Source organism: Eptatretus burgeri, chromosome 8 (assembly GCF_056783735.1).
Source record: "Eptatretus burgeri isolate ZD-2024b chromosome 8, Ebu_testis_v1, whole genome shotgun sequence".
Classification (NCBI taxonomy): Eukaryota; Metazoa; Chordata; class Myxini; order Myxiniformes; family Myxinidae; genus Eptatretus; species Eptatretus burgeri.
In genome coordinates, this window is record NC_140968.1 from 79,269,113 (window position 1) to 79,293,594 (window position 24,482).

A 24,482-nucleotide genomic window follows, 5' to 3' on the forward strand; every position below is an offset into this window, starting at 1 on the left:
GCAAAATCTTTGTTGTCCATTGTTATAGGCTGGTCGAAATAAATGGAATGTCTTTCAATCCTGGCAAATCTCAGTCTCACCTTGTCATGCCAGAAGGATCGTCCCATGAATCAACCTACTGCCACCGGAAGACTTTCAGTCTCTTTAACTTCTGGGCTTCACTTTCAGCCATGACCTCTACAAGGTTTACCATACAGCAAAGTTGGCCTCAAAAAGTCAGTCATAGACTTGGTATTATGCATTGTTCCAGGTCATGCCTCGTTAAATCGAACGTACTCGGCCTTAGCTGCCTTTTGTATGACGCTAAATGGAGTACTGCTCTCCCTGATGGGCTGGAACCCAGCATCATATCTGTCTCTCCTGGATGCTGAGGAATCTAAATCTCAAAATGATTGGAATCTCCCATGATGAGGCCAAAGCACAAGGCCCTTTACTGTCACTTCACGGAGACGTTGTTGTCGCCTTTTTACTGCTCTCCTCCAACCCTCCCCAGTTCCTTCAGGGTGCACATATTCCTCCAGAAACCCCATCATGGTTGAACTCTGAACATCCAGGCTTTCTGCCGATCTCTACTCCTTCGCTCCTCTTTTCTCCTGTTTATGCAGGAACTGAAACTGTTCAATTGCACTCTTCTCTCCAGGGCTTCAAGCAACCGGTGCACCACCACCTCATGTCACCCTCTCCCCAATCACTACTTGCGATCTTTTCTACCCACATCAACCTTTCCTCAATCGACCCTTTAACTTGCAATTTACTGTGCTTCCTATCCTCCTCTGTTCCGACTTTCTGTTAATTCTTTCCCTGGTTTATTGTGTTCAAAAGTCACATGACTTTCAGTATGTTGCTATTCTACCTGTCTCCTTACCTCATACCTAACCCTAACATCCAAAACTGTTTGTTTACACAACATGCAGCTCTTTGCACAATTTTTTTTTTTAAAATATTGGTTCTACATCTGCAGCAAATGATGCAACTACAGTGGTTTATGGTAAGACTACATTTACAGCCTTTGGGTCCTGATTGTCCAACTTGTCACTCCACAGGGATATGCCTGCCTGCCGTACTTGTCTCTGCAGCAACACATTTTACTCGGCGAAACCTCCTTGCGCGGCTTCGTTGTCGGTGCCACAAATTTCCTCTTCCGCAGGCAGAAGCACCTCACTGATGTGGCAGTGGATGTATGTATCGCTTTTGTGTGTCCACCTTGTCCCGCACACTTTGTGCAACAACCATTTTCTCAAGCATTTCCTTGTAAGTGTAGGCTCTCACTCCCCACCCTCACTTTTTGCCAAGGTGGAGTCGTGCCAGCTGGAGTTCCACGACGACAGTCTCTCCACGCTGCTCGAGCTGACCACGGCTGACCTGCGCTTTATTAGTTTTCTGGTGCAGCATGTGGGTGAAGCAGCAGAAGGAGACATTGCCAGTACCAGCTGGGAGGGCAGCGAGGACTGGCTGCGGGCACAGTTTCGACTTTACCTGCTCTCTCTTCTTACCACCACTCTTGAGTCGGGTATGCAGCTAGATGGCAATTAGTAATGATCTGGTATCATCAAATTTAGGGATTTGAGAGTTGTGGATAACTTAATATTGTGTTCGTAAGACATTGAGGAAATAGTCCACAGGAAGTGGTCCAATTTTGGTACACAATTTATTTGAGGAAGTCATGCAACTTTGTTGCCTAATTTATTCAGGAAAACTGCAGGGACTCTCCTTTTTTTTTTGGATACGATCGAGGCTCATGGAAGAGCGAGAGTAGAATGCAAAGGGGGAAACTCCAACAGCAGAGTAGAAGTAAGAGTGAGATTGCAGGGAGGAGGAGGAGAAGCACACATGGGGGTGAACAAGCTGCACACAAACTGAATGAAATACAGTAAGAAGAGGAAGGTGGGGATGACACAGAAAAGCGAAAAGGAACAAACCATCAACTAACAAACGAAAAAAGGTGAGCGGTGAAGGGGGGTGGGTGGGAAATCACAATAACTTGGGAATGGGGTCATTTGGGGGTACAATAGATCATAAGTATGGATTGGGGATGACTTGAGGTCGTGGTGAATTTCTGTCTTGAGCTAGAGGGGAAAATGAGATTGAACAGACTACGGAAGTTGGTGCCACAGGCGAGAGAAAAGAGGAACAAATGAGTGGAGGTGAGCAGTGAGCCTGGATTCTGGGAGTTTAACAAGAAGAGGGTTACTGGCAGACCGTGTGTCCTGCAAAAAACTGGGAGGGACAGAGCCAAGAGAGGGAAGAGGGAGCAAGACCAAAGAGGAGATGGGAAAAATACAGAGACCAACCAACCTGTCTGTGATGCTAGAGTATCAGGCCTCGATACTCAGTTTTGCCACAGGAGATCCCAACGATTTTGAGAATCTTGCTTCCACGGCATCAATAAGGGTAAGATGTGAGGCAGGGCCGCCAGCCCAAATGGGAAAGTCAGTACTCCAAGCTGTGAATTAAGGCTTTGGAGATTGTCAAAAGTTCAGACTGGCCAAGGAAAGACCTTTCACGATGAAGGATGCCCAGTCGGCGGCTCCCTTTTGAGGCCATCTTCGAAATATGGTCTGTCCAGGAAGGATCATGGTTGATGGTAAGACCCAAAAGTTTGAGTGACTCAACCTCTTCAAGTAGTTAGTTCTTAATTTTTAATTGTGTATAAAATCAACGGATTGATCCACCAATGTCGACTTAAACAAAATCATCATGTATATAACAAGAATCACAGACATTCGCAAGTGGTTGCAACGTTACCCCCATTCCTTCTATCCACTTAGAGATCCCTGTACAATCAAAGGGAAGACACCGATCGAATGTTTTCCTGCTTTACTCTGAAGGGATTGGCACGGTATTGTTTTGTGCAAAGATTTGTTTGGGTTGGTTTAAATAGCGAAGAACCCGTCCTTACCGACGGGTTAATTCCCCCATAGTTACTGACGGGATGACTTGGAATATGCTTTTCCACCAGAGTCACACTATGGCCTGGCCAACTGAAATATGACACACATTTACATGGAAAGAATCGGGGTCCTCACTCCCACCCTGAACCCCTGGTACTGTAACACACTGAATACGTACAGCAGTTTTAAACTCGTACTCATTCCGTCCAACAATTTAGGAATGTTTCGAACACACACACACACACACACACACACACACACACGTTCATAGAACACCTTACCTCACACTGTGTTTAAGTATATCATTCAATAGCAATAAAACAATGATTTTAAAGGTCGTATAAAAAAAGAATTCCTGAAGTTGAGCGCCGTTGACGCAATCTTACGCACCACCTTATTTAACATGTCCAAGTACTGCAAAAATGGAGGTTTTTAGAAGAGATAAGAAGGTGATTTGTGTTCTGCAGTGTTCAAGTATGTAATTAAATTGAGATAAAATAAAGATTTTAACGGTCTTGTAAATAAATTCATCACAGAAATTTACTGCCATTGACGCAGTGTCTATCACACCACCTTATTTAACATGTTATATTGGTTCTTCGTGCCTGTTGTTTGTGTTCTTTATGACGTCCTCAAAACAGTAAATTTCCTGTTTGGAATAATTTTCAATTTTGTTTGACTGCCAGGCAGGAAGACGCAGTACCGGTAAATATATTATCTTACTCCGCACATGTGCAGAGATCGGGAAAATTCAGAGCCAAAGTACTGCTAAACTGCAGGTTCGTTCTCCAATTTGTGTTCAAAGTATAACAATCGAAATCAAGTTGTTCCTCAATCATAAACTGACATTTGTGGATGGATGGATGGACAGACAGAAGTGAACCAATTGCTTAACCCTGCTTTTTGCTTCACATGTATGGAATAACTATATTTAGTATGAGTGTAAAGGCTCAGCAGGCTACCTTCCTTAACCTGTCGAGGCTGTGGCAAGTTTATTATTTTTTTTTTGTGCCTCCGCTGACGAAGTCGTACATGTTCTTCGGTTGTCCGTACGTACCTCCATGCTAATTTTCTTTTTTTCTCTGAAACTGATTATCCCATTGGCATGAAAATTTCACCATAGGTGTTGCTACTCATGTGGAATGTTTTCATGATAATGATGTCATAGGTCATGTGGTGTGGCAGCCATGTTGGAAAAAAGCAAAAACTTTGGACCTCTGTATCTCTGAAACCGCTCCATGGAAATATTGAAACTTGGCACATGTCAAGTACTCCCCATGGGAAATAAGTGATTTTTTGATGATGTCATATGTGGCTTCGTAATGTCATTTCATACATTGAACACTTTATGCGATCAGTATGAAAAATTTTGAGGGTCATCTAGGTCTAGATCGTATTGTGGGGGGGGGGGGGGGGGTGGTTATTGATCATCGGTCACGTGGTTCATCAGCCATATTTTTTTGACATAAAAATCTTCTAAATGGCTGAACAGATCGAGGCGAAACTTTACAGGTCGCCTGTCCATGAGGAACAAAAACTTATCCACGTATGACTCTTTTTTTTTTTTTTTTTGTTTTTTTTTTTGTTTTTTTTTGTTTTGTTTTGTTCTGGTGTTCAGGAATTGGTCTAGTGTTGATATGGTGCAGGCATGATGGGCTGAATGGCCTCCACCTGAGTCTAATTTCCTTGTGTATCCTTGGGTATTATGTCATAGGTCACAGTGTTTGGCAGCTATGAGGTTTTGAAGGTTAAACCTTTAAAAATCTTCTCCAGAACAGCTTGACATATCAAGGGTAAACATCACCCACATGTTCTCCAAGCCTTGAGGATACCAGGGAGTTCACAAATAATTCATAGGTCACGTAGTCTGGCAGCAATATTGGATTGAAGGAAAATATATATAAAAAAAATCTTTCTCTTGAACCGCTTCATCAATCGAAGTGAAACGTCACAATTATGATCTCGTGGTCATGGGGAATATATGTTTTAAATTTCAACCTGATTGGATGCATGGTCTGGCATCCAGAGTTATTTAATTTTTTTAATCTGGGTTCAGGGATTTAAATCAAACTTGGTACAAGTATATATGATGATGTAATAATGTGGGTGGAGGCATATCTGTTCATGTCACGATGTCGAAGAGTGCCATTCTAGTTTTGCCATGTCTTATCTGGTTTGGTTTAAAATATATTGTTACGGTTGTGGAAATTCGCAATACACCATAAAGGGTCCTCAGATGAGATATATCAGAAAGTTCATGTGTAGTTAGCCCAAACCCGTTGTTTAGAGAGAATATATGTGATCCATTCGGGCTGTGATTCTTCAGTTAGCCGTTTGTCTTTTGCTGTCGTTACTTTGGTGCAAAAACAACAACGAACATCGCCACAACCAACATCTCAACAATCACGCCATTCACACCACGACGCCACCTTCCACAACTACGCTACCACATCTTCGCCACTCGCCATTCAACAAGCACCGTGCGGTCAGGATCTCCGCGGGACGGATGAAAGGAGCGGAGTGGCAGCTTAAATATCTCCCGCCCAAAACGCCTGCGCTTTGGCATGGGGAGGTGCGATTTGAGCCAGAGGTCAAAGGTGAAAAAAGGTGGGGGCCTGATTTTGGGGGAATAATTCCCTGGCCCTGAGCCAAAACTGACTTTCCTCGTCCCCCGCATGGCACGGGGAGGGGGGAACGAGAGGGCACGCCCCTTTTTTGGAAGCTTCCAGAAGGGAGGTGGAGCCAGAAACGGGGCGGAGCGAAGGGCGGAGCCCCACCCTACAAAAGGAGAGAGTCGTTGGAGAGCTCTTGGCTCTTGGTTGGTTCGGTCGATCGTCGAGAGTTGTGGTGATTGCTCCTGGTCGGAGGTTCTGTTCGTTTGTTCCTGTCGGGCGGACGACACGTGCGGGCGTGAGGCACGAGCACAGTGGACCACGCCGGAGGGACTCGGAGTTACGGTCGCCAAGGACTCGACGCGCTAAGGGAAGTCGCGACTTCCTTTTCTTTTGGGGTTTTGTGTAAATGTCTGTGGGTGGCGCCAGTCTTGAAAAGTACAACTGTTATAAGTGTTGCCGTGTAAATCATATTTGGTTGTAGATCTGCTTGCTTTTATTGTGTTTTCTTGCTTGACTGTAATATACGTGCCTTCCGTGCTTCCTTAATAAATGTGCTGGTCCAATTGTTCCCCGTTTGGCTGCGTCCTTTCCTTTGTTTGAATCTCCATCTTGCATCACGTAAGGGATTAATAGTGGGTTTTAAAACACCCGGTAACTAATCTGAACCGTCATGGTCGACGATAACTCCGCTCGGTTATCTCTGTAGTACGGAACGAGCCGCTTAAGCGATTCGTGTCCGGAGTCGAACTGTGGCGTGGTACAACTCCTCGGTACGCTATCCGCGCGGGTACTTAGGTAAATCGACCATTCGGCGATCGGACCCTATTTCGTGCGGGTATAATGCGGACTGAGTTGTGGTGAGGTTAAACCCCCACCCGTGACTGGCTCCTGGCGGTAGTTCCCGGAGGGTCACGACTGAATTGTCCGTTCCGGTGGGCGACGCGGTCGCCATTCAAGTCAAGCGGCCGATCGCACGCCGGACGGGCTAGAATTCGCAACAATATAAATGTTCTTCAGGCCAAAAACCTTAATTTTGCTTCTGATTTCTACCTTTGACCCCCTGTGTAATCTAAATAAAAGCAACCAACTAATGTCTGCTACCTTAAATCTATACAGGATTTGGTAAGGCATCATTGTGCCAATTATTGTCTGGATTGGTTGAAATGCAGAGGCTTTGTTTGGCAAAAACCTTAATTTTGCACCACATTTTAACCTTTGACTCCTGTATAATCCGGATGACGAATCCAAAACCTTTCATAGCATTCCTACAGGGCCTGTTGGAAAGAACTTTTGTGCCAAGTTTCATTTCTATCGATTCGGGAACACAAGCTCGTCGAAAGTCAAAATTAATGATTTTCTTTAATGTTTCAGTTTTGATCTCTTAAAATCAAAATGTGGGCCTAAATAAAAAAAAATTGAAACACAGGCCTGTGTGTGTCGGACCAACCTACCTCGATTCCAAATTTGAAGAGGATTGGCTCAAAAATGACCGAATGATGTGCAATTGCGTTTTGTTGGAATTAATGAAATGGAAATAAAACCAATGCCTCCTCTTTTTGTTGGAGAGTAGATTTATCTACCTCCTCTCCCCTTTAAGGCCCTGTCACACCTTGACGATTTAGCCAACGTATGCAAAATTGGGCTAAAACGCCGGCACACGTCGAATACGTTATGGGTAAGTTTGTATACGTTAAGAGCACGCTGAAAAACACTGCCATACGTCGTAGTACGCTGGCTTTCATCGTTGTACTTTGCGGTTGTCCTCAAATTTTAGCATGCTTGAAATTTTACGACGTATGCCAGCGTATGACTCGCACGTTCCGCTACGCTGGCCATAAGTTGTCGGCACGTTATGCGATCGTTGACACACGTCGAGGCACGTTACTTGTAAGTTACTCATAAGTCGAAACACGTCGAGGTAATGCTTAGCGTACCCAAAACTTATTTCTAACCTATGAGTAACGTGCTTTAAACCGGTGTGTAACGTACCTCCAACACATATTGACATATGTAGACTTATTTGAGTGACGTCTTCCGGACGACCACAGAACTTACTGAACGTGTTTCTAATTTACAGCTACCGTATAATGGCGTATTGGCAGCGTTAAAAAAAAAACAACAATAACTTCCGATATTTCGTCACGTGCCGTTATGTCACGTCCGATTGCCTCTTCAGTTTGCTCATGTCTTATTCTTAGTTCCTCCTCTGTGAATATTTTCTGTTTGAGGATATTGTCACATCGACGTCGAAACTTAAAAGCAAATGTCCGAATATATTTTAAAATTCATGATAGACTAAAAAAAAAACAACAACAACAACCAGATATTTTGTCACGTGCCTTCACGGAGCCAAGGAGAAAAAAAAGAAATGTGCCTTGACGGAGAAAATAAGTTTCGGGAATGCTAAACATTACCTCGACGTGTTTCAACTTACGAGTAACTTACAAGGAACTTGTGTCGACGTGTGTCAATGATCGCATATCGTGCCGACAACTTATTCCCAGCGTAGCGGAACGTGTGAGCCATACGGCGAGTATGTCGTAAAATTTTCAGCATGCTTGAAATTTCACGACGTACTAAACGTACCACGAAATATGACAGCGTACTTCATTGTTTTTCAGCGTGCTCCTAACGTATACACAACTTACCCATACAGTATTTGACGTGTGCCAGCGTTTTAGACACATTTTTCATAGGTCGGCATACGCTGGCTAAATCGTCAAGGTGTGACTGCGATGTTGACACTTCCAATTCTCAGGCGGTTATGATTCAAATCGGCGTGCGGCAGGTTTTTAACAGGCTGCGCCACGAGTTCGTCGGCGATACGTTCAGCGCGCTATCCCTAAGTTAAACTATCGTAGGGCATAGGTTGTGAACGCCGACAACAGGCTAAGCATTCGTTGGTATAAGTTATCTACAAGACAACGAAACGTTCTGTGCCCATTACTAATATGTTATGCATACGACCAACACGTTATGAATACGACCAAAACTTAAAAAAAACATCAAAATTTCAGCGTCCGCCAACGTTTTACATACATTTTTTTACGTTGCCATTGCTGGCTCAATCGTCAAGGTGTGACAGCGCCTTTAGGAGGGGACGTATAATAACTGTAATTGAAAGGTTTTGGCCGGAGGTTTGTTGATGACACACCCATGCTGAATAGAGTCCCTTTTGGGCATTGCATTGTGGCCATGGTGTGGCGTTGTGCTACAGTAAGTGAAAGGCTACTTTTCCATAAGGACTTCACATGCTTGTCATGGAGGGACGCTGTCGGGCCCGTACTGTCTCTATAGGTTCGTTGATAGCGCGTCTTCAAGGCCACTTAAGACCGGGTCATGGTTTTAGCATTCACACCATACTAAGCTGTATATCTATATATATATATATATATATATATATATATATATATATATATATATATATATATATATATATATATATATATATATATATATATATATATATCATGTATATATTAATAATATAATATATAATTTATTAACATATAATATATTATTATATAATATATAATATCTTCTTCTTTCGGCTGCTCCTTTTCGGGGTCGCCACAGCGGATCATCCGTATGATCCGCATAGTGATTTGGCACATGTTTTACACCGGATGCCCTTCCTGACGCAACCCTGGTCGCCTCTTACGACACAGGGATATGGTACACCTATTTTAACCGGGGTATACACCGGCCCAGTACACTGGTACTCATTTCGCCGACCTCGGAAGGATGACAGGCTGAGTCAACCCCCTGGTGTATTAATTCAGTGGCCCAACGGGGCTTGAACTCAGGACCTTTTGGATCCCAAGCCGCTGCCCAAACCACTGTGCCAACACCAGGCTTATATAATAAATAATATATATGTATAAAATGTGTGATATCACGTATTGATTAACTGACACTGTACAGGCTCATCTGATCTGAGTGAAGCCAATAGCTTGCACTCGCATGGTTTACAAGCACTGAGACAAACTCCTTGCCTGCACAGACTCAGGAATGCCTGCCATTTTTTTTCTTCCCTCTCCAAAATTAGGTAGCATAATGAGGTCACCATGTTGTCATTGAATGGCTGCTTCTATATGACCAGAATTGGCCGCGAGGTCCCTGGTATTCCTGCAGGTGACTCTCGCCACTCAACGCCGCGCCCATGACTGATCGGATTGGTTGAGAGCACAACTTAATGTGGCCCCGCCCGGTCCAAACTGGCCTCGTAGAGTTGGTGTAAACAAACAAACGTTAAGAGGGTAGTGTGGGCTCAGGTGACTGGTGACGACCTCCATGTCGTGATGGGGACAAAAGGCAAGGTGGAAGCTTTAATATCATCATGTGAGAGATTATGAAGGAATGTGCATGACATTCTGTACATGTTCTGATAAATACTTACATTTGATTTCCCATACTCCAGCCCGTGGACATTTGTTATTTTTAAACAAGGTGCCAGATACAAGCTCATTTGGCGGTTTATTTGTGTTTCTGGAGCATGGCATCAAGGGAAAAGTGTTTTTGGAATATTTTTTTTCTTTTCCATCATGCCATTTGTTATTTGTCTTGAACTGAGGTTACGTGCTCCATTTTTGATCCAAGTTTATGTATTTATTCATTCATTTTCAATTACAATCCGTGCTGCTAAATAATCGCGATGCGACCGGAAGTGAAATTTTGAGCGTTGTAACCCTGATAACGAGAAGCCATGTGTGCCTACCTCTATATGATTTGATCTTCACTCGAGGCTTCCTGTGTGTCACACAGATAACGAGGTGCTACTGTCTGACTATGGTTCAGCCTTTGTGCAAGCCTGGCAGAATACACACAACTACCGTGTTTGGAACATTGCAAAACGCACAGCTCTGCATGGTATTCAGGCAGGGTGAGTTGTACCAGAGTGTCTGCCTCTTCATGCTCAGGTTTTGGACTTGTCTTGTTTTAAAAGTAATGATATTTTCTTTCCGGGTATAACCGTAATAAGTACTTATTTCCATCAGCAGTTGTCCCTTTGCCCAAATTCCTCCCCCCCCCCCAGCACCCTTTGTTATTACTAGCGGAGTACCTGCCCAACGGACAATCTTGCTCCAAGCGTGCAACACGTTGCTCTGACACGTCCCTTTATTTTGGTAGTGTGTTGGCAATGGATAACTGCCTTTATCGCTCCCAAAAAGTAAAATAAAAGGCTGGGTTATGTACATGAAGCAAAAACATGCGTTAATCCATTATGGTTATATATCTCAGATAATTCAAATTGCACTCCCTCTGCCCTCCCTCAAGGGAAGAAAATGCAAAGACGGGCGAATTTAATTATTTTAAAAATGAATTGATTAAATTTTTTTTTCAAAAACTTTATGGAATCAAAAGAAACTTGCACAGGCATTTCAGGGTGCCCTCATTAATCTCTGAAAGTTTCAGCTTCCTCGATCAAAACCTCTCGGAGGAGTTGGTGATTCATGCACACAGACACGCCAGAGCCCTATTATTTATAGATTATTTTTGGGTACACAGTTGAGGTTCAGGGAAGAGCTGGAATACAGAACGTACAAGAACAACACGGTGGGAAGCAAGCAGCAAATCAGAGGGACACTTGGGAGAAGTGTGCACGAGGAGGAACGAGATCAAATGGAGGAGGAGGAGGAGGACATGAGGGGTGAACAAGCTGGATAAAAACTCAAACGCAGGAGGGGCAAATTGAGATGAAACAGAAATGGAACAAAAGACGAAAAAGAGGGCGAGTGAGAGGGGAGGAAAGAAAAATAAAATCACAATTTATCCTTTTTATGTTCAAATCGATTTTCCTGCTCGGTGTTGAAATGTATGAAAAATTGCGACACAGCTCCTGCAAAGTCAAGTTGATTGTGACTTTTTTTTTTTTTTTGTGAACAATCCCATACCGTAGGCATCCTTTCCAGGGACATTACTCCGTTGCCGATGTGAAGCTGAGACTTGCGCAGTAAGTGTTCCCAGTGTTGTGCCTGGTTTCTGTTTTTAATGCCGTACTCGGATATGAGCTTTCACACGACCAATCGCCTTGGAGTGTTGGTATGTGTTTGTTGTGCACGTACAGTATGTTGCTTCCATGGGTGCTCAAGAAAATATTGGAAGAAGACATAATTGTCAAAAAAAGTGGTGACTTTTTATTTTTCATTATCCTACTGAACGATGCATTGTGGTGTCTGTCTGTGGCCGATGCGTTCGGTTGTTACTTATCCCATCTCCACCAAACTTGCCAAGGGGGGACTAAGGGTTATAAGACAAAGGTTGTAGTGACTTGGTCCTTTCTCCCCCACCCCCCTGAGGGTTTCCAAGTTCGGGCTGGCACACATTCTCGACGTAAATGTGTACCATGTAGCGCTGCTCCCAGTGGTGGTGGTAGAAGGTATTACAAGTGATGCTTCAGAGTCCTTACTTGTATCACGAGAAAGAAGCCTTCGCCTTTGTTTTTCGCACTTGCATAGATTATGTCACTTTATACTTGACTACAAAAAATCTGGAGGAATTCCCATGTTTTATTGCCTTGCATTGGAAAAACGCCATGCTAAGGTACATCGATGGCAGCTTGAGCATCTTTTCATGTTGTCTTGGCATTTTTCTAAGGCTGTTTCCAATAACAAAAGTAATAATAACAGCAACCATAATGATAGCATAACAAAATAATAATAAGGATAATAACTTGATCCAGCCTCCCTCCTGGCCACTCCTGTAGGGAGAGGGTGTTTCTGGTGTAAGAAATATGAGTTGTTGGAAAATATAATGTGGAATGGGGTGGGGATTCCCTCTCGAGAGGGAAGGGCGGAGAGAATATACACCATTGAGATCCCGGTGGAGAGAACAATTGGAGTGTGAAGAAGAAGCACAGATGATTGAGACTGGGAAGAAGGGCCTTGAGAGGTGAGAAAGGACGCACCAGAGAGTTCCCGGTATGCAGGAGGACGAGTGTGAAGAAGAAGAGTCGAGAAGGTCACGAGGGCTGGTGCAGGGCGCATGCCCCGAGGTGCTGATCGTCGCCGATTTACTTCATTGCTGGTTTCCAAAAACAGGCTGCAGGGAGTCCTGCATCGACACTCCTCGCACAGTTAAAGGAACGTCCTCGCCTGCAAGTTCAATGTTTGTATTAGTGTGGTCTGTGGCGCCTAGTGTGGGTTAGATTTTATTTATTTCTCATTTCCGTGTACATACGTTTGCCTATTCCCTTCTCCCTCTTTGTGTCTGTTGGTTTGCATGGTTTGTTCTGAACTGCTCGGCTCGTCCACCTTTTCCCCCATAATCATAATAAATAAATCCTTTAAAAGGAAAGAAAATTCCATGTTCAAGCCATCTGCCTCCTGTATTGTGTCGTCAATTTTGGCTCATTTGGGTGACCTTGGCAATGGCAAAGAGTAATAATCCCAGAGCAGAGGCATCGTGTTACCGGAGCGTCTGGTGTGACAATATATGAAGAGGAACTGCAATGCAGGAGGAGGCCATTCGGCTCATCAAGCTTGTGCACAATGGTTGCCAAGATGTGGTTGCATACGTGTCATCATCCACTGCACAGCATTTTTCTCCTGCATCACACTTTGTTGTCATCTTGGATGCTTGAAGGATAAATCATTGGTTATCATTATGACTACTTGTTTGATGTTAATTCATTACAATACGAGAAGGATTCTGTGTTTCCTTCCTTCCTTATTGTCTTGTGGTGTACCGTTCTCTAGCTCCATGCAGCGCAGCGAGAGTGGAAGGAAACTCGGTAGTGCCATTGCCCATACAAGCCGATCTGTCATGCAAACAGGCCGTGCCGTTGGTAAGACCCTTTTCGTTGTATTTGAGCGCTGCATTGTCACCCACAAGCACCTTTGTTATCTACTCAGTGTTGACACAGTACATAGCGGGGTACAAAAGCAAATTTGCTGGCCATGCCAAAAAAAAATAAGGTCTTGAGCAACATTTTCACATAAATGCATTACCTCTACACAAAAACAAATGAAGATGTCTCATTACATGATTTATATGTTTTAAAAGAATCTGCTATGCCCAGCAACATTTAAATGACAATTAACTTTTTGATGGTGAACCTAACTCTTAATTGTTGAAACATCTATTGTTAAAAAAACGAACAAAAAACAAAAAAAACAGGCCGTCATTGACCTTTTTGATGTTGTCATGTGATATTTGGATGTGGATACATATAGATGACAATTGTGCAGCACAAAGAATACCCGAGATTTTCCTACTTTTTGATGTGTAATAAATGCAGATTTTTATTTTTTATTTTTTTTTAAATCAATCTTTCACCATCAAGTTTGAGTTTTAAAAAATTTTAAATGATGAAAATTTTTTTATCATCACTTTAACTACAACGGTACTCGGTAGTGCGCATACCTCCGCCAGGCTGAACAGCTAACGTTTTGTATCCCACTGATTGGTCGGATCTGCATTCGGACCATAACCAAATTGTCATCTGCTTACTCTTGTCACCTCCCCAACTACTCCACAAATTTGTCATAATCTGTCCGTAGCTTTCTGAAACATCATGCTACACATCGATTTTGGCCTTGCTCTCAATGGTGAAGAATCGCTTCAAAAAAACAAACAAAAAAACTCGAGTTCATAGAACATGACACCCCATGCAATGTTCAAGTGTATTTCATTTTTAATTTAATAATGGTTTTAAAAATTGTTAAATATATAAAGAAGTTTATACTTCAACATACACTCTGTAATAAAACAACATTGAGTCAAGTTTAGGATATGGAGGCTTCATGGATCATCATAGAACGCAGCATCAATCGGCATGTTGCATAGCCGTATCGGCAGCCACTTCTTCACCTCGATACTGCTCTCTCTCTCTCTCTCTCATGCCACTCCCACTTCCCAGGGGCTGCGCTTGACAGCTCTGATTACATACAGCACCCGATAAGAACTTTTCCAAAGTACTACAAAAGTGGAGGTTCTTGGAAGTATGATGAAGGCGATTTGTGTTATACAGTGTTCAAGTATAAAGTTAATTTTATATAAAAGGTTTAAAGGCATATAAATAAATAAATTGTGGGTTTTACAGCTGTTTTACCCAGTCTATTAAATCACCCTCACCCCTGTCGAACACGTTTAATTAGTAATTCATGCCTGTTGTTTGTGTCCTTTATAACTGCCTTAAAAACATAAAGTTTCCTGTTTGGAATGATTTTCAGTTTTGACTGCCAGACAGGCAGACAGACTAAAACATTTATCTCGCTCCTCTCTGCGCACGTGCGATCAGGACAAATTCAAAGCCAAAGTACTGTAAAATGGCAGACTTGTCTTCACATTCATGTTCAAAATGTAGCATTCAATTTAAATAAGTTGTTCCTCGATCATAAACTGTCGTTTATAGTCATGGATATGAACCAATTGCTTAACCCCGCTTTTTGCTGCGCATGCACGGGGCAACTGAAAAATTCTCGGATCAAGCTTTTCACCAAAATTGAATCGGTTCGTTCCTTTTCACACACCCGACGTGTCCACCAAGTTTCGTCTGAATCCGTATCTAACTTTGAGATATCGCTTTTGATCCCATCTCTCAATGGTTTCTGTTTCGTATGCAGCCAGTGGCTGCTGCTTGCATCATTTCTAGAAGTGAGGCTGTGCCACTGATGCAGTGCCCCTGTTACCCGTTAGCTGGTACTCATTTTGCCAACGTCGGAAAGATGATAGCTGAGTCTACCCACTTGGGGTTATTTCAACGGCACGACCGGGGCTCAAACTCAAGATCTGCAGATCTTAAACCAGCCACTTTAACCGTTAAGCCAACACCAGGTTTTCTCTCAATTATCTCATTGCTGAAGAATCCCTTTTTTAAAAAAAAAAATCCAGATCTTCATCAAAATCAAATCAATTTATCCTCGTTACACACCCACTAAGTTTCATCCGAATCAGCCCATCATTTTCAGCTATCCTACTCATAGACAGACAGATCGGGGTGAAAACATAACCTCCGTCCACCTCAGATGGTGGTGGTAATGTTTCCTTGTCAATTGTACTCTTCGGTGTCCATGTGAATGATAATAGTAGGTACAGTAACCATAAATGAACATTGGACAGGTGTATTGATACTGTTGCTGTATGCCTAGGCCATTCTGTCGGAGGTGTGCTGAGCGGCGCTTCCACTACATTCTCTTCCCTACTTTCTTACATCATATCGTCATCCGGGCCTTGCCTTCCTCAGCTTCCTGATGATGACAGTTAGAGGCAATCTGCTGGTCCTTGTCTCCCACCTCAATGATCTTGTTGTGATGTTTTTTATTTGATACACATTCTATCCCTCTGTTCAAACACAATATGGCACAAGGATCAGGTAAACACCATGTTTGACTTGTCTTACCCTCTCCAGGTGTTTTAATGCAAATACACATTTAAGTGTGCAACTATTTTGGCCTGATTTCCACAAATTTTTGTGCCACGTTTTCAAAAGAAAACATTGTACCATCTACCTTTTACATATGCAAGAATTTCAGACATTTGTTTGCTGTTTTGTTATTTATCTCCCCTCCCCGGCTCCACCCCAAAATTCTCCTAAAATTCCTCTCTATTCCAAGAGTTCAGTCAACCGGCCCACATCTGCGTTTTTATTAACAAGGCAGCTGTATCCAGAGATGAGTGTTCGAGAAAATGTCAATCAGATTTAATAGGTTCCCGAATGCTTTGATTTCTCGAAATATGGTGTGGACTAATTCGGTATACATTTCAGTTTTCTCCATGATATCACTCCAGATGTTCTTGGTTGAAGGACGATGAAAATACGAGCGAGTGTGCTGGAGGAAGATGGATGGATAATTATGGGATTTTAATCGTGTTATCCCAGAGCCACAAGGCAATTGCTCAGAAGAGAATGTTAATCGTGCAGATGCATCAACTTTTGGTTCAAACAAATTCAAATTGCTCCTAAATAAAAAAAAAATCTATAAAGCTATTTCATATTTCTATGTTTTGCCAAAGGTATGGCACACGTGACGAACCGAGAATGACTTTTTGTTCGGCCAGTCTCTGATTGGTGAGAATCCAAAGTTTTTGATGCTTGGGATCGGTGTGAATGGAAGCTGATAGGTAAAAATTTCGGAGTTAATTCGCTCGGGGTTTGTGGATTATTAGTACAGGATAAGTGTGTGACGGCAACACAAGCATGTGATTTGGCATAACCTGCTGTCTAAGGACAGTTGCAGAAATTTTCCCAGAAAAATTAGTCACATGATCCACTGCCACACCTTCTCCTGATGTCAACCTGTTAGCTTCTTTCCACCTGTGGGTCAACTTTCTTGGGAATCAGTACGAACTGGATAATAGGGATGATCCATGCTAATACAGCTCGATATTTTGAATGGACTCGAATCCGTACCAAGCGGCTGTATCGTTTCACATCTGGAACTTTAAGGTTTTATCTCTAGAGAATAAGAGTGGTGTAATTGATGATTACGAATTTAAATTCACCTTTCTTGCTACAAGAAAAAAAAAATTCTCTCCCTTTTGGATAAGTATAAAACTTGTCACCTCACTCAGTTATAGTGCAACACACGAAGGCACTACAGCCCACCATCCTTGGCTCATCCTTATTGGATGAATAATGACTGCAATATGATGTTTTGATGAACCAGGAATTCTGTGGTTGAAGCTTGATCGAGCTCTTCGCATTAGGGGTTTCCTCTATATCTGACTGTGACACATCATCCTATTCCCTGTAAACATCACTCAGGTTGCTTCCAAGCTTTTCATATTTTTTATTAATTCTGGTGTTGAGGCCGACGAAAGAGCAAAACGACGCAGGGTAAAGGGTAAATAGGTGGACAATAACGCATTAGGAGATGAGTTGCAGGTGAATACAGAACATGATCTCAGCAGTTGTAGTCAAGGCCAGAGATGAAAGTTGATGAGACCATGAGGTGCTGCTCGGAAAGTGGACGTGAAAGCTTGGAGGGGAAAGAGCGCAAGGCAACTGACTGTGGAAGACTGTTATTCATCTTCGGGAAGGAAGAATGAATGGAGGTGAACATTGTTTAGACCTGATCTGGGGAGCCGAAGAAAGTCAGTTTTTGTGGAATGTTTGAATCGTGAAGGACCGGGACTTGAGAAGAAAGGCTGCAAGAGCAAGCAAGACCAGACTGGAGCTGCAAGATTTCCAACCAGCCTCCCTTTCCTCGTATACAATATCTATTCTTCCCTCAATTCCCCCTTCCCTGAAATCAATTACCACCCCACCTCCCCCCCCCCCCTTCACATGTTGTACAGTGTTGATTTTTTTTTTCTCTTCAAAGAACTTTTTCAGAGTAGGAGTTGAGAGAAGTGCCATTTCTGTGACATCCCATTGTTGTAAACCAGTTTGTCCATCATTATGACAATGTGTGTTTTTGTGAAAGAATATTTGCCTTCGAAGAAATATATAAAATATCATTATTTTTGCTTGTGTTAAAAACGGCACGTGAGCACTACATCGATACGAAATGTACTACTTTCTCGGGACTTTGTTCCAGTACACTGAAGATATTGTACAAATGATTTTTTTTCTCGTGCTAGAATGTTATACGAGATCCTTTATTGTAATTTAAAAAAGGTAATTCAGAAACATTTGAATTGCATTTTGTGTGGTTTCTTTTTTGTTGTTCTGTACACACAGCTTAGGCTCGTGGAAGAGCGAGAACACTGAATGGAACAAAAGGAACAGTAGAAAGAGAGGGGAAACACCAACAACAGGGTATGAGGATAAAATAGAGAGGACTTGGACAAATAACACTGATCGACAAAAATCGAACTTTTTTTTTCTTATCAAAGATGTAAACACACTTTTCAAAACCAGTTTTTGGCACTTGATTCGAAATCTGTTTGTTTTCTTTCAGCACAATTAGTTATTAAAATATGACTGATTATTACCTCAATTGTGCTGAAATTAACACCACAGATTTGGCTCGTTAACATTCCAACTTTTATTTTGTTTTTTTTTTTTCAGTACAATTCCCCGAAATGTTATACACACCATCCACTTGGTTAAATTTATCGAGTGCACGCACACTTATGAAAAAAGAAACGTTGCGAGTACGATTTCTCTTTTGTAAACTTTGTCTGGATTGTTGTGATGCAACATCCAGCAGTCATCTGCAAGCCTACTTTAATTCCAGAAACCTTGGTAGCGATTTTTCCATTGCCTGAATGTCTTGGTGGAAGCGTTCCCCCTGCTCATCACTCATCGCTCCTAGTTTGTTGGGAAATAAATCTCGATGCGAATGTAAAAATAATTTCAAGGACATACGACAGCCCATTTTTATGCCTCCGCTGACGAAGTCGCTGGTGGCATTATGTTTTCGGGTTTTCCGTTCATACGTCATAGGTGGAGAACTTTTTGTTCCTCATGGATAGACGATCATACCTGTAAAGTTTCGCCTCAATCTGTTCAGCCGTTTGAGAAGATTTTTATGTTTAAAACAATATGACTGCTGAAACACGTGACTGATGACATAACCCCCCCCCCCCATATAATTTAGCCCGAGACCCTCAATTTTCATACCGATCGGATATGGCGCTTGACGTATGCAATTATGACATCATACAAAAAAAAAATCACTTGTTTCCCATGGGGGAGTACTTCACATGTGCCAAGTTTCAGTTTTTTTCCATGGAACGGTTTGAGATGAGGTCCAAATTTTTCCCTTTTTTCCAACATGGCTACCATACCATATGACCTATGACATCATAATTATCATTAAAACCTTTCATAAGTAGTCACACCGATGGTGAAAATTTGTGAAGTGGTTGCAGCGAAGAGAAAATTTGCGTGGACGTATACACGTTATGAGTATGATGTCATCGGTGGCTTTGTTATGATGTCATAATTTGGGTATCTGATCAGGATGAAAAATTGAGGGTCATCTTGGGATAAATCCTATGGGGGGGAGGGGAGGAGGAGGGGCAGGGGTTGCAAAATTGATGACATCGGTGACATGGTTTGGCAGATATATAATTTTAAACATAAAACTTTCAAAAATCTTATTCTTCAAAGCAGCTGAATAGAGGGGAAACATCACCGACATGTTCCCTCAAGCATTGGGGATACCAGAGTGTTCATTAATAATTAATGTCACATGGTTTGGCAGCTATATTTGGTTGAACGAAAATCTTAAAAAAAAAATCTCTCGAACCACTTCATCAATCCATGTGAAACATCACAGTCATGATGTAGTCGTGATGTGGAATATATGTTGAAAATTTCAACCTGATCGGATGCATGGTATTGTAGCCAGTTTCATAATATTTTGAATCTGGGTTCAGGGATTTCAATCAAACTTGGTACAAGTATGTATAATGATGTAATAATGTGGGTGGTGGCATATCTTGTGACGTTGAAGAGTGCCCTTCTTGTTTGATATGCTATGCAATGAGCAGTTTCTGGATTCTATCTTTATGTAGGAGACTTGTGGTTACCCTCTTCTTATTCTTCTTCCGGCTGCTCCCTTGAGGGGTCACCACAGCGGATCATCCGTTATGATTCGCATAATGATTTGGCACAGGTTTTACACCGGATGCCCTTCCTGACGCAACCCTGATCGCCTCTTACGACACAAGGATATGGTACACCTATTCTAACCGGGGCATACACTGGGCCCAGTACACTGGTACTCATTTCGCCGACCTCGGAAGGATGACAGGCTGAGTCAACCTCCTGGTGTGTATTAATTCAAGTGACTAACGGGGCTTGAACTCAGGACCTTTTGGATCCCAAGCCGCTACCCTAACCACTATGCCAACACCTGCCAGACAGCAGGTCCGTTTAACGTTAAGCCGAGGGACAGCACACACATTGATGAAACACCGGAATGATAGTTATTAATTTGCGAACAAATGATCGCAAATGGTGATCAAAGTGGAAATTTAGCTTATCGACTAAAAATATTTGATGGGCAATACATCAAATGTAATTGATATCTAGTTATGCACTTTGGAAGTTTTTATTTATTTATTTTAGACTGGCCAGGACCCATTGAGGCCATTTGAATACACATGTACATTTGGCAGACGAAAAAGCCTAATTCCAATATTGACACACAATTGGTTGTGGTTACCCACTGATCAAATAAAGTAGATGTGCTCGAGGAAAACAAAAAATTTAGAATCGGCGTCCCAAGAGCTATCTAGCCCAACAATAATATCTGAATGAAAATAACTTGGTGGCCAGTGTAATGGGTGTGGATGTGGGGTGGATGCACAGAGTGGGCAAAATCAATACGGAAGGAAAAACTGCAAACTTTGGAAAAAGATGGGCTTGGGGGTGAGGGGCGATTAACAGGGGTAGAAGAGATCATGGTTTGGGATTGGGGACGATTTGAGATGGTGGTGAACAGTTGTCTTGAAGACCTGTAAGGAAAAATGAGATGGAAGTGGATTCCACAGGTGAGGAAAAAAAGAGGAATGACTGAATGGAGGTGAGCAGTGATCCTGGATTTTGGGAGTTTCACGAGAAGGGGGTCGATGGACCGTGTGAGCCCTGCAGACACCGAGGAGGACAAAGCACAGAAAGAGCAAAGGGTGTAAGACCAGAAAGAAGGCGGAAGAAAATAGACACCACCGACCTGTCTGGGATGGCAAAGTAATTGGCCCATGGACTCTGCTTCATTACAGGAGATTCCAATAATCTTTGAACTCGAGCAGTATCGGATTGAGAATTCAAATTGCCATCCTAAATCGAATTTAATTTAAAAATCTATTTCTCAGACATGGACAGCATCGTGTGGATTAGATAAAGACGAGGCCAATTCCAACATCGTGGAAGAGTTACACAATCGATATGTGGTGCGGAGCGGAGCCGGGGCTCATGCGCCGGAAACTTGTAAAAGCCTAAATAAGGAATCTTAACAGAATACCGATTTATATCATGCTGAAATGAAATACAAAATTATATCTTCAGGATACTTGTGCAAATCGAAGTATCACTGATTTGAAGATTAAAAAGAATGCAAAGATTACAGGTATAAGGAAATGTGGGTTCAGACATTGCCAAAATGGGAGGAAAGGGGTGAGATGAAAAGAAAGATCGATATAACTTGTTGGGAGCTAATGACAAGTGTGACAAAGCGGGTGCTTATAAAACAAGAGTTCATAGAGCATGATGCCCCACACAGTGTTACTTACAATTTAATAAAATAATGATTTAAACGATCATTAAAAAAAAAAACATCCAAAAGTTTAATGTTGTTGAAGTAGTCCAGAAGAGCACTCTTATAAAGCACCTCATCAAAACTTTATTTAAATTGAAGTCCTGTACTACACAACTGGATGTTCTTGGAAGTATTATGACAGACGATTTGTGGACCACAATCTTCAAGTATTTAAATCAAATAAAGACTGTAAAAGTCACATTAATAAATAATGTCCAAGTACTGAAGGGTGATCCGTTATCAAGCAGCGAGCTAGCGCTTGCCAAGCCAGCCGTTCCTGGAGGTTCTTGGAAGCATTATGAAGGCGATTTGCGTTTTGGTGTTCAAATATATAATTCAATTTAAATAAAGGGTTAAAGGAGTATAAATTGATAAAAAAAAAAATAAAGGGTGCTACCGCTGTACCGCCGTAAAAACAGGTACTGAGGCCCTTGGGAAATGTGATGGCTGAGATCAGGTGGACTGTAGTTTCCATGACACCCCACTTTTACAACAATATCACTGCACCCCCCCCTCACCCCCACCCCCAATCCAAATTTATTGGGTATCTGCACCTCTTGTATCCATAGGGGGTCAATGTACCCATTCCTTGAGAACCCTTCCTTCCATACCACCTTCAATAATATATGAAGAGCGACACAGATTCTTCCATTAAATTTTCAAGAGGAAAGATGCCGTTTGATTTTGATAGGATAATACAGAGGTAGCATACTTACGTTTGACCTGCCATCTCTGGATTTGATTCCTGACCCACCTATAAGCGGTTGGATTGGTAGTTCACATTCAGGGCGTTGCATCACTGTGCCGTCTCCATCATCATGAAGCTGAATATATCACGCGGTGTCCTTTATGAAGTAGGCAAGTTATTGTCACAACCTGAACATGTTACAAAATTCCTGCTTAAATAGACTCGTCGAACATCAGTTCTGGACAGTCAATTTGTGAAAAACTTGGGCCAAACCCTCCCTCAGCCAACACCACATGGTGGGAATAATTGATAGACGTTGGTGGGAGGAGATGATGCCATCTGAAAAGGTGCTGGCTTTAACAGCCTGACTACGGTAATTTTGTGCTTGCTCCATTAAATGGTTAAACTAAATTTTACAATCCCTCTAAAATAAAAGCAAGACTGTATACGAGGAATGCCTGGACTCGTCCACATGAAAAATTCAGTTCATTTCCCCCAAAAAGGGAAAAACGGATCGTTGAATAATGATGACACTTTAGAGTGAGTGATACAGGTTCAAATTTACATACTTTGTTTATAACTTTAGAAAGTCTTCTGGCTCGAGAGGTAACTCTTTCATCTCATCCAGGTAACTAAATACTAGTCATGTGAGCAACATGAAGGATTGAGTTTCTGAGTTCTGTTAAAAAAAAAAAATCAAATCAAAATCCAATCATTGTTCGCTGCTTTCACTTCTTATTCTTTATTTGTATGCAGCACAAGGCTGTGGGGTAGCATCATTGGCTGAGAGTGTGGCTGTGCTGCTGGTTGGGGCAGCAATTTGGAATTTTCCCAGGGTGCCGGCAACAGCTCACGTACTCTTCACGAAGGACCCCGTGGGATTGTTAACATCCACCAACCAATCCTGCCAGACGGCAGGTCCGTTTAACGTTAAGCCGAGGGACGGCACACACATTGATGAATCACCCTGCCTGTGAAACACCGGAATGATAGTTATTGATTCGCGAATAAATGATCGCAAATGGTGATCAAAGTGGAAATTTAGCTTATAGACAAAAAATATTTGATGGGCAATACATCAAATGTAATCGATATCAAGTTATGCACTTTGGAAGTTATTTTTTTAATTTTTTTTTTTAGACTGGCCAGGACCCATTGAGGTCATTTGAATACACATATACATGTGGCATACTAAAAAGCCTAATTCCAATATTGACACACACAATTGGTTAAAATACACTCTGCAGAGCAAATTGATTACTTCAACTCCATTTGGCAAAATGGGCTCTAGTTCCGTTCCGTCCTCATCCTTTGGGACCGACTGGGTCTTCGTAAGTATGAATGGCTCAGCCGGAAAGAGAGCAGAATTAGAACAGAACAGGAACAAGGCTGCAAAAGTCACCAACTCGCCCATGGAGAGCAAGTAGCAGACAGAGACGGCCACCTGCCATGATGTGCCACCGGCGTAGTGGGCCTTTGACTCCAATGGCCTCAACGGGACCACCAGAGAAGCAGCAGCACCAGCCAATGGGAGCGGGTATTATTCCATATCACTTCAGATGAAGGCCTTGTGCCACCATTATTGGATGAACATTGCAGAGGACTGAGACAGCAACTGGCTTTGGAATAGAGCTTAGAGATGGTCTGTCCATGATTAGTACCTCTTGAGACAAGGAAGAGTGTAACGTTTTCCTGCATCGAGAGATTTCCAGGTTGATGAGCAGTTTCTTCTCGAGAGTGATAGGGAGACTGCCGGTCTGCCTGGTAGAATGGGGTGAAAAAAGGTAATGGATTTTTGGAGGGATTATTTATCGATGTACACCAAAACGATAATCTGATCAAGAACGTAACAGTGACACCAGCTTTTTGAGGTGGAACACCAGAGAGAATGGCATCCGAAGCAACCAACTTTTCATGAGTGTGGAGGAAATCTGATAAACAATCCAGAAAGGGGAGCCTGCCCACCATTCACCGACATCTTGGAAAGTAGGGCCGGGGGGAGAGCTCGCAAGTTAAATCTGGAGACACTCTCAGCCAGCACACTATTGCTCACAGTTACACAGACTAAGCTCATCACAGGCATAATCAGGCTTTCAAGCACCGGTGGTGAAAAATCAAATTATCCTACACATGA

General features: G+C 42.4%; 1 protein-coding gene across 7 annotated transcripts in view; it reads left to right on the forward strand.

Annotated features, from left to right (window-relative positions):
* Positions 1 to 18,093, forward strand: part of LOC147022132 (late secretory pathway protein AVL9 homolog) — a 43,574-nt gene extending 25,481 nt beyond the window's left edge. For 6 of the 7 annotated variants that reach the window (XM_085892738.1, XM_085892741.1, XM_085892739.1 and 3 more), the window contains 6 exons: positions 1,044 to 1,178; positions 1,294 to 1,510; positions 10,271 to 10,388; positions 11,406 to 11,459; positions 13,204 to 13,292; positions 15,598 to 18,093. In XM_085892738.1, coding sequence (XP_085748864.1) covers positions 1,044 to 1,178; positions 1,294 to 1,510; positions 10,271 to 10,388; positions 11,406 to 11,459; positions 13,204 to 13,292; positions 15,598 to 15,713 — 729 coding nt within the window. In that variant the 3' untranslated portion in view covers positions 15,714 to 18,093. The remainder of the gene's footprint in view (positions 1 to 1,043; positions 1,179 to 1,293; positions 1,511 to 10,270; positions 10,389 to 11,405; positions 11,460 to 13,203; positions 13,293 to 15,597) is intronic. The other variant, XM_085892743.1, reaches the window with a different exon arrangement.
* The last annotated feature ends 6,389 nt before the right edge of the window (positions 18,094 to 24,482 follow it).